The sequence below is a fragment of the Micromys minutus genome (genome assembly GCF_963924665.1).
Source record: "Micromys minutus genome assembly, chromosome: 1".
Taxonomy (NCBI): Eukaryota; Metazoa; Chordata; class Mammalia; order Rodentia; family Muridae; genus Micromys; species Micromys minutus.
The window spans coordinates 67,946,107-67,959,904 of NC_137969.1; the positions used below are offsets into that span (position 1 = coordinate 67,946,107).

The 13,798-nt window shown below is 39.2% G+C and overlaps 1 protein-coding gene across 2 annotated transcripts in view; it reads left to right on the forward strand.

The window, feature by feature from the left end:
* Positions 1 to 13,798, forward strand: part of RGS7 (regulator of G protein signaling 7) — a 393,216-nt gene that overhangs the window by 330,897 nt on the left and 48,521 nt on the right. For both annotated transcript variants that reach the window (XM_080924215.1, XM_080924214.1), the window contains exons 7-9: positions 831 to 895; positions 1,843 to 1,919; positions 2,023 to 2,104. In XM_080924215.1, the coding sequence (XP_080780341.1) occupies positions 831 to 895; positions 1,843 to 1,919; positions 2,023 to 2,104 (224 nt within the window). The remainder of the gene's footprint in view (positions 1 to 830; positions 896 to 1,842; positions 1,920 to 2,022; positions 2,105 to 13,798) is intronic.

A 13,798-nucleotide genomic window follows, 5' to 3' on the forward strand; every position in this document is an offset into this window, starting at 1 on the left:
ATATTCCATGAGTCTCACCCAGTAATCTCATTCAACATGTAGACGTAGACTGATACAATTAATTAGTCTCGGGAATCTTGGAATCCAAGTTTCACACTTAATAAAAAGCTAAGACAGAAGATGCTCTGGGAATTAAGACCTTCTTGTCTTAACTTGCTTGTGAGAGCCATCAGGATAATTTTAGACATCTGAAAATTTACACTCTTGCCACCCCAGCCTCTCCTACCCCTCTCACACTTCTATAACCCTGCTGCCATGGCCAGCTTGCATGGTGGCCAAGCAGACCAAGAAAATGTCAGAGACAGAAAGCATACTTTGTGTAAGTGACTCTGCTCTCCTAGCACAAAGCATCTGACCAATGAGTGACACTTGTGAAATTAAGAAAGAAAGATGCCAGGATTCCTTGAGTTTACATGGTACATCCTTGGAGTTGACAATACAACCTAGAAAAAAATTCAAAATGGACATGTTTTCATGAAATTATCTTTTACAAAATGATCCTTATCTATCTAGATTTTAAACTGATTTAATGTTTTTGAGCATTGTTTTACTTTTCCTTATTATTTGTTGATAATAAAATTATGTCAACCATTTAATACCAATAATTGATTGCCATCTCTGAACATTCTTCCGATTTGTGACTTTAAAATGCCAGTATTTGAATATTAAACCCTGTGCTTTTATCATTATTTATTTTTGACTAAGAGGGATAACAATAGAAGATTAAACTTGAGAATCAGTGACAAGTATCTTGATGCTTAGAGACGCTTCTATATTTAGTGTTTCAGTGTTAATGAGCAGCCAAGAAATAATGATATTTTTCTTTTCAGCTGTTTACCTCTGCAAGAGAACAATGCAAAATAAGGCCAGGCTAGAGCTAGCAGATTATGAAGCCGTAAGTACCAAGGATGCTTATACACTGGTATAAAATGAGCAGAAATCAGGCCTTTGGCCATGTCTGAATACTTTGTTCTGTTTTTGCATTGATGAATCAAAAGGACCTGGCTTCCTTGGATGTGATAGCTCAGAGGTTTAGCAAACCCCTCATTGTCTGACTCCTCTTTATCCACATATTAAGGAGAGTAGAATTTTAAACATAGAAACTCAATGTATACGGAGAAGTACATATTTTTATTTTAAACTAACTTAACAGCAAGTGTTTCAGATAAATAATTTATTGGTGATGTTCAAACTCTAAGCATTGAAAACCATTCACACTGGGGACCAATTTAGCAGAACCATTTGATTGATCACCACCATGAGATACAGGCAGTCTAGTGTAATTTGTCCAAGCAATTGCTGTGTTGTGATGAGTAATTTGGGGCATTGTGCAGTAGCAGATACTGGGCTACCAAGAACTGACACCTATTTTCAGGACCTGAACAAACTGATTGGATCAGGGGTGGGAAGACATTGCTTTTCTGTCTCTATATAAAGTGGGCACAGAAAGTTATTCAGTACTTTTCTCAAGCAAAGTAATATCCAGTGCTTATATTGTGTTTCCTGTAACAAAAGTGATGTTAGTCAGTGCCTTAAGCTGTAGCTTAGTAGGTAGGATGCTTGCCTAGGATGCACAAGGTTCTATTTTCTTTCCACAGCATTGTATAAAGCGGGCATGTTGGCAGCTATCAACAATGCCCTCACTGGGAAGGCAGAGATGAGAGGATGGGGAGCTCAAGATCATCTCAGCTACACAGTGCGTTAGAGGCTAGGCAGGGCCTATGAGGCCCATGATTAGTTGAGTTCAGAGAGCACAGCTGACTCAGATTCACAGTGTATTGTAAAACTTTAGAAGCTCTAAAAGGAACACCAGAATGCCATCAGCTGTTCCATGTTTTTCAGGAGAGTCTGGCCAGACTGCAGAGGGCATTTGCCCGGAAGTGGGAGTTCATTTTTATGCAAGCAGAAGCACAAGCTAAGTGAGTCCTTGTGAGTCTTTGAGAAGTTTTGTTCAAATGTGGCCTTCTGTACAGAGGCGGTAAGCTTAACCCTTCTAACTCTTCACTGTTACCATCTTGACAGAGTGGACAAGAAGAGAGACAAGATTGAGAGGAAGATCCTTGACAGTCAGGAGAGAGCATTCTGGGATGTCCACAGGCCTGTGGTAAGAAAGCTCGTAGGCATGTCTGTGAACTCACATCTCAGATTTGGAAGAAAAACGTGCCCTAGAAACGACCTTGTTCCTTTCATACTATGTCCCAGTGTCTTAGTGAATGTGTTAAAGAAAGACTGCCACCTTTATATAAGATGAAACTTAATGCAATGTGTACTTATAAAAAAAGGTTGCTTTTCCCTTATTTGGCTACCCAGCTCTCACTTAAAGGGGAAATAATACACTGCAAACATAATATTGTTTTTCTGCTTATGTCACTGTTTGCGGCATTATAAAAAAGAGTTAGAATTAAAATGTTACTGCTTGCTTTCTTCTTAGAAATTCCTAATGCCTAATGTGTCTTTTGAGAGTTAGAATGTCATTATGTTTAAATCAATTCATACTTGTTTTCGGTTTTCATGTTTGCTTATTTATTTTATGTATGAGAGATGGGGCGTGTATGTAGGTCAAAGCACAACTCATGGGAGTCCTTTCTCTTTTCGCGGACTCCTGGGATTGAGCTCATATGTCAAGCTTGGTGGTAAAGGCCTTTATGCTCTCAGGTGTCTCACCAGCCTGTCAGTTCATACTTTTAATGATACAACTTTGAGTCTATGTAAGAAATTTAGCTCTTCTCTCTGTCAAACTATGTGCCTCATTCACATACGGAATGTTCTTAATACCAGAAAACTTTGTGGAAGATATTTAACACAAGATAGCATATCTACTGTTCAAGGGATCACAAGCATAATTCTAGTACTCCAGAGGTTGAGGAAGGAGGATGGAGTTGAAGATCTACCTAGGATACATAACAAGCTAGTCTCTAAAGAAACAAACAAGGGGCTACAGAAATGACTAGGGCTTATGAGCCTGGACTACTGTTTGACAGAGGACTAGGGTTCAGTTACTCATGGTGGGTGACTCACAGCTTCACAGTTGCCTACAATTTCATCCTCAGGCATCCAACACCCTCTTCTGGACTCTTGGCTCTTCGGGAAACTACCTTTCACATCTCTCTTCTCTCTCTCTCTCTCTCTCTCTCTCTCTCTCTCTCTCGTGTGTGTGTGTGTGTGTGTGTGTGTGGTATGTGTGTTTGCATGTCTAACCTCATTTTTTTGAGAAAATTTGTTTTCTCTTCTACTGATTTCTTTTAATATAGACAGGAGAGTAGAGAGTTCTTATATGGGTGCTACTAGAATTAATAATAGGTTCACAGCAAGAGAAAGAAATCATGGCAAGTGACTTATAGATGCTTTAAAGATTTCTTTTCAACTTCTTTCTATGTCAGACCAAAATAGGAAAAAATCCAAAGACCCATTTTTATATGTACATATCTCAAATCAGACACCCCATGCAGTTGTCAAGTTTTACTTTTAATTCTCAAGAGAAAAGCATTGTGTTGCCTGGCTTTTCTATTCAAAATAGAATAGGAATTTAGAGCTTCATTATATGTAGTGAAGAAGGAACTATTAGGTCATGCTTGTAAACAGCGTGAGGATACAAAGCAGAATTTCTGTTTGCATAAAGCAACCTCAGGAAGCGAGAGATGCCTTGTTAATTGAGTTGCATTCCATCACTTAGTCCACATTTCCATAGAGCATATAAGGGAGGAAGGAGTGGTTGCCTCAAAGGATTCCTTCCATCATCGTAGAGAAGACAGGGGACAAGAACTTGAGTCACTGAGTGGCGGTCCAGGAAACAGACACACAGAAGGAAATGGCCAGGAATACTCCATTAAGGACCTTTTCCTGGTCACTTACTTCTATGGTTTCCACAGCTTCCCAAAACAGCACCACCTACTCAGAACAAATTAAAATCCTGAGCCCACAGAGGGGGTTGCTTCCAATTATCCACTGCATAATGGAACATAAGTGTTTTATTACACTTCTCTGATTTGCCTTCTTTATGCCACACTAAGGCCATCAACTAGATCCTCCCAACAGAGACAAATCTTTGGTGTATGTTTACTAAATAAAGTTAGACTTGGATTGTCCTCATTCTTTGGAGAGTAGTATTTACCTAAATTAACTCTCTTTTTAATTATTTACTGTCCCCATGTTACAGGTGTACACATAATTTGTAGGCATGTCCAATTTTTAGGCTGGAGTTATCACAGAGAAAGGAGCCTCAGTTTTGGAAATGCCTCCTATGAGATTCAGCTGTAAGGCATTTTCTCAACTAGTGACCAAGGGGGAGGGCCCAGTCCATTGTAGGTGGTGCTATCCCGGGGCTGGTAGACCTGGTTTCTATAAGAAAGCATGCTGAGAAAGCTAAGGGAAGCAAGCCAGTAACATTCCTCCATGGCCTCTGCATCAGCTCCTGCTTCCTAACTTGCTTGAGTTCCAGTCCTGACTTCCTTTGGTGATGAACAGCACGTGGAAATTTAAGCTGAATAAACCCTTTGCTCCCCAATTTGCTTCGTGGTCATGATGTTTGTGCAGGAATAGAACCCTGACTAAGAGAGGCTCTGTTTTGATTGTGTAGATAGTGCCCAACTCTGCTCATTCTCCACTTCCTTGTGAAAAAAAGAAAATTAGTTTTCTTCCATGAAAGAAATAGTTTTATTGGTTCAGTTTCCTGTGTTATGATTGTTTTCTCTGGTATATGAACACAATTTATTTCTAAGGAATCCTGTAGAGATACTTGAAAATAAAAAAACATATTTTAGTTGAAGAAAGGTAAATTAATAAAGCAAACCAAAGTAAGCTACATTCAAATGTGAGAAAGTATTTGTTTATGGACTTTCAGATTATTATTTATCTATTATTTACTATTTATTGTCTTTCAGTGCTAGCATCAAACCCAGAGTTTTGTCCACAGTAGATGCTAGTCAAGCATTCCACCAATGAACTTACTGTCAGGTCTTTTGCTTATAGACTTCTGATCCAGTGCAGTTGGAATGACTGTTTTTGATTCTGTCAGATTTCAAATTCTTCAATGCTTGCTATTGTGGTTCTTTTAATTTAATTTAATTACTTATTTATTTTTTGCTTAATCACTTTACATCTCACTTACTGCCCACCCTCCAGTTCACTCCCTGCCATTTTCCCTATTCTTTTCCTCCAAGTGGGTGGGACCTTTTGTATATTCCCTTCACCCTAAGAGGATAGGCATATCCTCTCCCACTGAGGCCAGACAAGGCATCCCAGCTAGAATAACATATCCCAAATATAGGCAACAGCTTTTGGGATAATTCCTCACTCCATTTGTTTGGGACCTAGAAGAAGTCCAAGCTGCATATCTGCTACATATGTGCAGGGAGACCTAGGCTCAGCCCTTATGTATTATTTGACTGGTAGTTTACTCTCTGACTCTGCAAACCTCAGAGATCCAGGTTAGTCAACTCTATTGTTCTTCTTGAGAAGTTCCTATTCCCTTTGGGGCCCTACAGTCCTTCCTCTTATTCTTTCTTAACAGTCCCCAAGCTCCTTCCACTCTAAGGCTGTGGGTATCTGCATCTGTCTGAGCCAGCAGATAGGTGGAGCCCCTCAGGAGACAGCCATGGTGTCCCGTGCCACCTTCTCGCCAGCAAGAACAGATGCGGTACACAAGTTTTTTCTGCAGCAAAACTTTAGTGGAGGAAGACTCTGAGGGGCGGAAAATCACCCAGTTTTATACCCTTGAGGGAGGCGGGGGAAGCGTGTCTCTACCTGATTGGCTGCTCGCTGGTGGTCTGATGATTATGCCCCGAGATGGGCTGTGACTTTGGCTCGACTTGCTCTTCACGCATGCGCTTTTAGGTTGTTTGTCTGTTTTAGCTGACTCACGGCCCCGGAAACTGGCGCCATCTTTGCAGGGCATTGGCTGCGGCCCCTTACACCATGGCAGACTCCTGTCTGCAAGCATAACAAAGTATCATTTATAGAGTCAGGCATTGGTGCTTGCTCATGAGATGGATCTCAAATTGGGCTGGTTATTGGTTGGCCATTCTCTTACTCTCTGCCCCAACCCTCACCCCTGCATTTATTTTAGATAGGATAAGTTTGAGGTGGAAAATGTTGTGGGTGGGGTGGTGTCTCCATGACTCCTCTGAGATTCCTGCATGCTACAAAAGGTGGCCTCTTAAGCTTCCATATTACCAATGCTGAGTCACAGCTACAGTCACCACATTGATACTTGAACTCTTCCTTGTACAGGTCTCTGTCTTGTCCCAGAGTTCCCCCTATATACCCATCTCCCCAACCCCTGCCAGTTGTAGAGTTTCCTTCATTCTCAAGGCCATCTGACCACCTCTCCTGTCCCTCTCCACACATGATATGGAACCCCCCCATTCCTCTTCCTGTCCCCTCTTTCACCCATGCCCTTCACTCCATCTGCCCCTTATGACTGTTCTGTCTCATCATCCTAACTTGGTGTTGGTTGCAGAAAACATGACACACAATTCTAGAGATGAACACAGCTTTTTTGCCTTTCTCAGAAGTTTATATTGTGGGGTGCCTATGGGTTTTCATAACTACAAAAAGAATGAAAAAGAAGGGCATGGAAAGCAGTATATAAATAACACAATGGGACTCGTTTGACTGTTGTCATCTGGAATCTTGCTGTCTCCCTATGTGTCTCTCCTTTTGAAAGGATGGATACATGGAGCAAGTATGACCTTTTATATAAGCCAGTTGGCCTAGAACTCATAGAGATCTCACCATCTACTTCTGCTCTAGACTGCTGGGTTTCAAAGTATTTGTGATCTTGCCCACCCTAAACATAGCTTTTTGAAAAGCTAACTGAAAACAATGGCATAGGTGATAAATGTAGTTCTCTCTGTACAGTGCTTACCTAGCAAGCCATAAATGGTATCTGAGGACTAAAAAGCCATGCCTGGCAGTACATGCTTGTAATCTCAGGATGAGGGTAGAGGAAATAGGGGAACCCAATGCTTGAGTTCATCCACAACTACACAGTGACTCCTGGCTAAATAAGATTCTATTTCAAAAATAAAGATAAAAATAAACAAGAATGATTAAAAAGAGGCCAATAAAATAAAAACATCTGTGATCTAAATCACTAGGTCTTAAAAATTCCTTGATATCTATTAACATAAATGGGCTCAACTCCCCAATAAAGAGACACAAATTATCAGACTGGATACATAAACAAAATCCAGCCTTTTGCTGCATACAGGAAACTCATCTCAGAGACAGAGACAGACACTATCTCACAGTAAAAGGGTGGGAAAAAAACTTCCACGCAAACAGCTCCAAGAAGAAATCTGGAGTAGCTATTCTAATATCGAATAAAGTAAATTTCCAACCAAAAGTTATCAAAAAAGATAAAGAAGGACACTTTTTACTCATTACCGGGGAAATCTGTCAGGAGGAACTCTCAATCCTTAACATATATGCTCCAAATAAAAAATCACCCACATTCATGAAAGAAACTCTACTAAAGCTCAAAAAATACATTTCACCCCACACAATAATAGTGGGAGACTTTAACACCCCACTCTCACCAATGGACAGATCAGGGAAACAAAAACTGAACAAGGACACTGCAAAACTAGCAGAGACTTTGAACCAACTAGAATTAATAGATATATACAGAACATACTATCCTAAAGTAAAAGAATACACCTTCTTCTCACCACCCCATGGCACCTTCTCGAAAATTGACCACATAATTGGACACAGAACGAGCCTTCATCGATATAAGAAGATTGAAATACTCCCATGCATCCTCTCAGATCACCATGGTCTACGGCTGGTCTTTAACAACAACAAAGACAACAAAATGCCCACATACACATGGAAACTAAACAACACGCTGCTAAAGGATAGCAGGGTCAAAGAAGAAATAAAGAAAGAAATTAAGGATTTTCTAGAATTCAACGAAAACGAAAACACAACATACCCAAACCTATGGGATGCAATGAAAGCAGTATTGAGAGGAAAACTCATTGCTCTAAGTGCTTCCAAGAAGAAACTGGAGAGAGCTCACATCAGCAACCTGACAGCACAGCTAAAAGCTCTAGAACAAAAGGAAGCAGATTTACCCAAAAAGAGTAGACGGCAAGAAATAATCAAAATTAGGGCAGAAATAGACCAAATAGAAACAAAAAAAAACCATTGAAAAAAATCAACAAAACAAAGAGTTGGTTCTTTGAGAAAATCAACAAGATTGATAAACCCCTAGCCAGACTAACTAAAGGGCAAAGAGAGAGTATCCAAATTAACAAAATCAGAAAGGAAAGTGGTGACATAACAACTGAAACTAAGGAAATTCAAGAAATCATCAGATCCTACTACAAAAACTTATACTCCACAAAATTGGAAAATCTGGAGGAAATGGACGAATTCCTAGACAGATACAAGGTACCAAAGTTGAACCAGGACCAAGTAAACCATCTAAATAACCCTATAACACCTAAAGAAATAGAAGAAGTCATCAAAAGCCTCCAAACCAAAAAAAGCCCAGGTCCAGACGGGTTCAGTGCAGAATTTTATCAGACATTTATTGGGGATATAACACCAATATTCACCAAGCTATTCCAAAAGATAGAATCAGATGGAATATTACCCAACTCATTTTTTGAGGCTACAATAACCCTCGTACCTAAGCCACACAAAGACCCTACAAGGAAAGAGAACTTCAGACCAATCTCACTTATGAACATTGATGCAAAAATACTCAACAAAATCCTTGCAAACCGAATCCAAGAACACATCAAAACCATCATTCATCATGACCAAGTAGGCTTCATCCCTGGGATGCAGGGATGGTTTAACATAAGGAAATCCATCAATGTAATCCACCATATAAACAAACTTAAAGACCAAAATCACATGGTCATCTCACTAGATGCTGAGAAAGCATTCGACAAAATCCAACACCCCTTCATGTTAAAAGTCCTGGAAAGAACAGGAATCCAAGGCCCATATTTAAACATAATAAAAGCAATATACAGCAAACCAACAGCCAACATCAAACTTAATGGCGAGAAACTTGAAGCAATCCCACTAAAATCAGGGACTCGACAAGGCTGCCCACTCTCTCCCTACCTATTCAACATAGTACTGGAAGTCCTGGCTGGAGCAATTAGACAGCAAAAGGAGATCAAGGGGATACAAATCGGAAAGGAAGAGATAAAAACATCACTCTTTGCCGATGACATGATAGTGTACTTGAGTGACCCCAAAAATTCCACCAGAGAACTCCTACAGCTGATAAACAAGTTCAGCAAAGTGGCCGGATACAAAATTAACTCAAACAAATCAGTAGCATTCCTATACTCAAAAAACAAACATGTGGAGAAAGAAATTGGGGAAAAGGTACCCTTCACAATAGTTACAAAAGCTATGAAATACCTTGGTGTGACTCTAACTAAGGAAGTGAAGGACCTGTATGACAAGAACTTCAAACCTCTGAAGAAAGAAATTGAGGAGGATCTCAGAAAATGGAAAGATCTCCCATGCTCATGGATTGGAAAGATCAACATCTTAAAAATGGCCATCCTACCAAAAGCAATCTACAGATTCAATGCAATCCCCATCAAAATTCCAACCCAGTTCTTCATGGAATTGGAAAGATCAATGTGCAATTTCATCTGGAATAACAAAAGACCTAGAATAGCGAAAACCATCCTCAACAACAAAAAAAACATCAGCGGGAATCACTATCCCTGACCTCAAGCTATATTACAAGGCAATTGTGCTGAAAACTGCATGGTACTGGTACAGAAATAGGCAAGTGGATCAATGGAATAGAATAGAAGATTCAGAAATGAGCCCTCATGTATATGGTCACCTGATTTTTAACAAAGGAGCAGTAAACATTCAATGGAAAAAGGACAGCCTATTCAACAAATGGTGCTGGTCCAACTGGCACTCAACATGCAAAAGAATGAAAATAGACCCGTTCTTATCTCCTTGTACAAAGCTCAAGTGTAAGTGGATTAAAGATCTCCACATTAAACCTGATACACTGGAATTATTAGATGAGAAAGTAGGGAAAACCTTAGAACACATAGGCACAGGAGAAAATTTCCTAAACAAAACACCAATGGCTCAAGCTCTAAGGTCAAAGATTAACAAATGGGACTTAATGAGATTGCCAAGTTTCTGTAAGGCTAAGGACATCGTCAAGAAAACAAAACGGCAACCAACAGAATGGGAAAAGATCTTTACCAACACCACATCAGATAGAGGCCTAATATCTAAGGTGTACAAGGAACTCAAAAAGCTCGACACCAGAGAATCAAATAACCCTATTAAAAAATGGGGTACAGAGCTAAACAAATCTTTTTCAGTTGAGGAACTCCGAATGGCCAAAAAACATCTGAGGAAGTGCTCGACATCCTTAGCCATCAGGGAAATGCAAATCAAAACAACCCTAAGATTCCACCTCACTCCAGTCAGATTGGCCAAGATCCAAAACTCAGATGACAGCGGATGCTGGCGAGGCTGCGGAGAAGTAGGAACACTTCTCCACTGTTGGTGGGGTTGCAAGCTAATACAACCACTCTGGAAATCGGTCTGGCGATACCTCAGAAAATTGGATATAGTACTACCTGAAGACCCAGCTATTCCACTTCTGGGCATATACCCCAGAGACACTTTAATACACAACAAAGATATATGCACCACAATGTTCATAGCGGCTCTATTTATAATAGCCAGAAGCTGGAAGGAACCCAGATGTCCTTCAGAAGACGAATGGATACAAAAATTGTGGTACATATACACAATGGAATACTACTCAGCCACCAGAAACAATGACTTAACCAAATTCTTAAGAAAATGGCTGCATCTAGAGAAGATCACCCTGAGTGAGATAACCCAGTCACAAAAGAACAGACATAATATGCAGTCACTGATAGTGGGATGCTAACCCCAGAGGCTTGCACTCCCCCAGAAACAACTCACAGACTGTATGAAGTCCAAGAAATAAAGAAAACAAAAACTATACATATATTCACAAAACAAGAAGACTTTGACTATTTCCATGTTGCGTTTTGTTTTGCATGTACTTTACGCTTATTGCAACTAGTACGTTTTCAATGCATACTGTCAAGCCCTTGAAAAAAATCAAGTACCGACTAAAAAACATATTCACATGGTTTTATGTAAAATTTATTTTAATGTCTGAAAAAACAGTACTGACAAAAATGTATAATTTTAAGCAAAAAATGTTTAAAATCTTTACATCTATCTTTGTTTTGAAAAATAAAATCGTTTAAAAAAAAATTCATAGAGATAATTTGTATTACTGTTACATTAAATAGTCCTATACTGGTTACTTCACAGTAGTCAGATACAATAAATATACTAAATAAAATAAATTATACTATGATAATAAATATAATATTTTAAATAAAAATAACTTTTAATTATAAGTTATGCAATTATATTTTCTGGAATGGTTTACATTTATAAATATGTAAAGTGGCTTTAGTTTTAATAGCCAGATATTGAGTTATGTTGTTTATTGATATTTTTAACTAAAACATACACCTAGCATCAATCTATAGAAAGCTGCCTTTTCAGCAATGGGAGGAGAGGCCTTTGGTCTAGTAAAGGCTCGTTTATCCAGTGTAGTTGAATGCCAAGATGATGAGGTGGGAGTGGGAGAGGAAGCAACTTCATGAAAGCAATGGGAGAGGGGGGTGGTAGTGGGGGAAAAGAGGATAACATTTGAAATGTAAATATATAGAATATCCAATAAAAATTTTTTTAAAAAAAGAAAAATGCTGCCTTTTTCCCAGCAGAAGGAATGTGCTGCTTTAGTTGCACCTGCCTGATCTTGTTTTGATCTGACACCATTTATTAACTCAAGAATCCAATGAGCAAACAGCAATGGCAGCAGCTCAGCATCTCCAGGGGCTTAAAGCAGCTTCATGTAATATAATGAGATGGTATGTGAATTAAAAACTAGCAACATAGAAACTGCATCTAATATGATTTAAATATGAGTTTTTAAAACTATGAGGTCATCTTTAAGTCGGATTAGAAAACACTGTCTGCTTAATATCTATATGAAATAAGGTTAGCTTACTCAAATATGTCCATGTTTATTTTGGAGAAAGCAAATTGAGGTCTAATCAAGGAGATGGACTCATCACTTGCCAAGGATTCCAGACAATTCCCAGAAACATGGAAGCATTAGATCTGATAGTATCATATTCAAGATAATGTGTGATTTGCCTGTCTTTTCTGTAGAGTTAATGATACATGGGGCTTTGTTTTATTTTTACTTTATTTCTTTTGCGGTTATGGAACTTAAATCCAGGGTCTTGCCAAGCTAGGCAATGCTCCTTATTACTGAGCTATATTCTCAGGCCACCCAAGCAGAAATGTGTTGAAAATCACTATTCATAGGTTAGCATATAGTTGTCAAAGTTTAAAACAAGTATTTATTAAAATGTTGAAGAAAATCTATTTTCAAGTTCTCTGCAAAGTTTAGAATATGGGCTTTGAAAATAGTGTGGTGGAATTGGATTCATGGTAAGTGGGTGAATGAAGAGGCAACAAAACAAGTACACACACACACATACACACAAACACACACACACACACACACACACACACACATATATGCACATGCATACATAGCTCCAAGACAGCCAGGATCTTGATGCTGGTAGATTTTATATGACCAGTGTGAAAACTACTGGGGAATAAACTTCCCCAGCACTCAGAGAAGAATGAGTGAATGAATGAAGTGAGAAGAATGTATCAGAAATGCCTGGTCAGGAATTTAGTGGAAGAAAGCACTCAGTGTCTAACGAATAGCCTTTAAGCACTGACCTTGTACGAATCAGCTGGTGTGCCTAGTTGTTAGTTAGTTTGTAGTGGAATGCCTGCTAGATAGTCGGTAAAGACATGGATAAGTAAGAGTGCTAAGAAGAAGAAACATATGTCAGTTAAATAATCAAAATAAAAATAACATGTATTGAGTACTTCCTGAATTCAAGTGAAACAAATTCTACACCACGGTTTGACAAAGAGTGTATTTATTGCCTTACACTTGGCAGATACAATGCTTTCTAAGTCTCTTGTGCTTTTTGTGCTGGCTTCATCAACTTCCTGCACAGCACTTATTTTAAAAACCTTGTCAGACTAAACGCACCATTTGTAGGACCAAGTTAGTGGAAGTTTTGAGATGAGTAATTATGGGAAATGATGAAAGTGCACAGCCGGCGAAGGGCTTTTCCAAGGGCTGGAAAGTGAATTCACTTGGGATCAGACTAGCTATAAGGCCATGGCTATTAGGTGTAAAGACCAGAGACCTTGTCAGTGATTGTAGCAGTAAGGCCTGGGTTGGAAGCCTGTTTGGAATTAATTTTAAAACTCTCTACAATGAAGGTGGGAAAGCTTGGGATAGGTAGGAAAGCCTGAAAGTAGATAAGAAATGTTTTCCATTTGGAAGGTCACAGATTTTTCTCCTACTTTCCTACAACCCCAGAAACTCCAAAAGAAAGTACTAAAATTTCCTCTATATCATTCTTCTTCGTATTGATTTAGGGTTTAGATATGCTTATCTGAATTTGCATTATTATTGGACTGCAATCAGCCATGTGTGACAGTACTTGCCGTGAGCTCAGAACTTGGGAGGCTAGAGCAGGATGTCTGTGCATAGCAAGGCTCTGACTCAAACCTCTCTTCCAACATGGAGGAGAAGGAGGTTGGAGAGGAAGAACGAAACTAAGAGGAAGAAGAAGAGAAAGGGAGGAAGGGTTGAGACAGGGAATAAAGGGAGGAAAAGGAAAGACTCAAA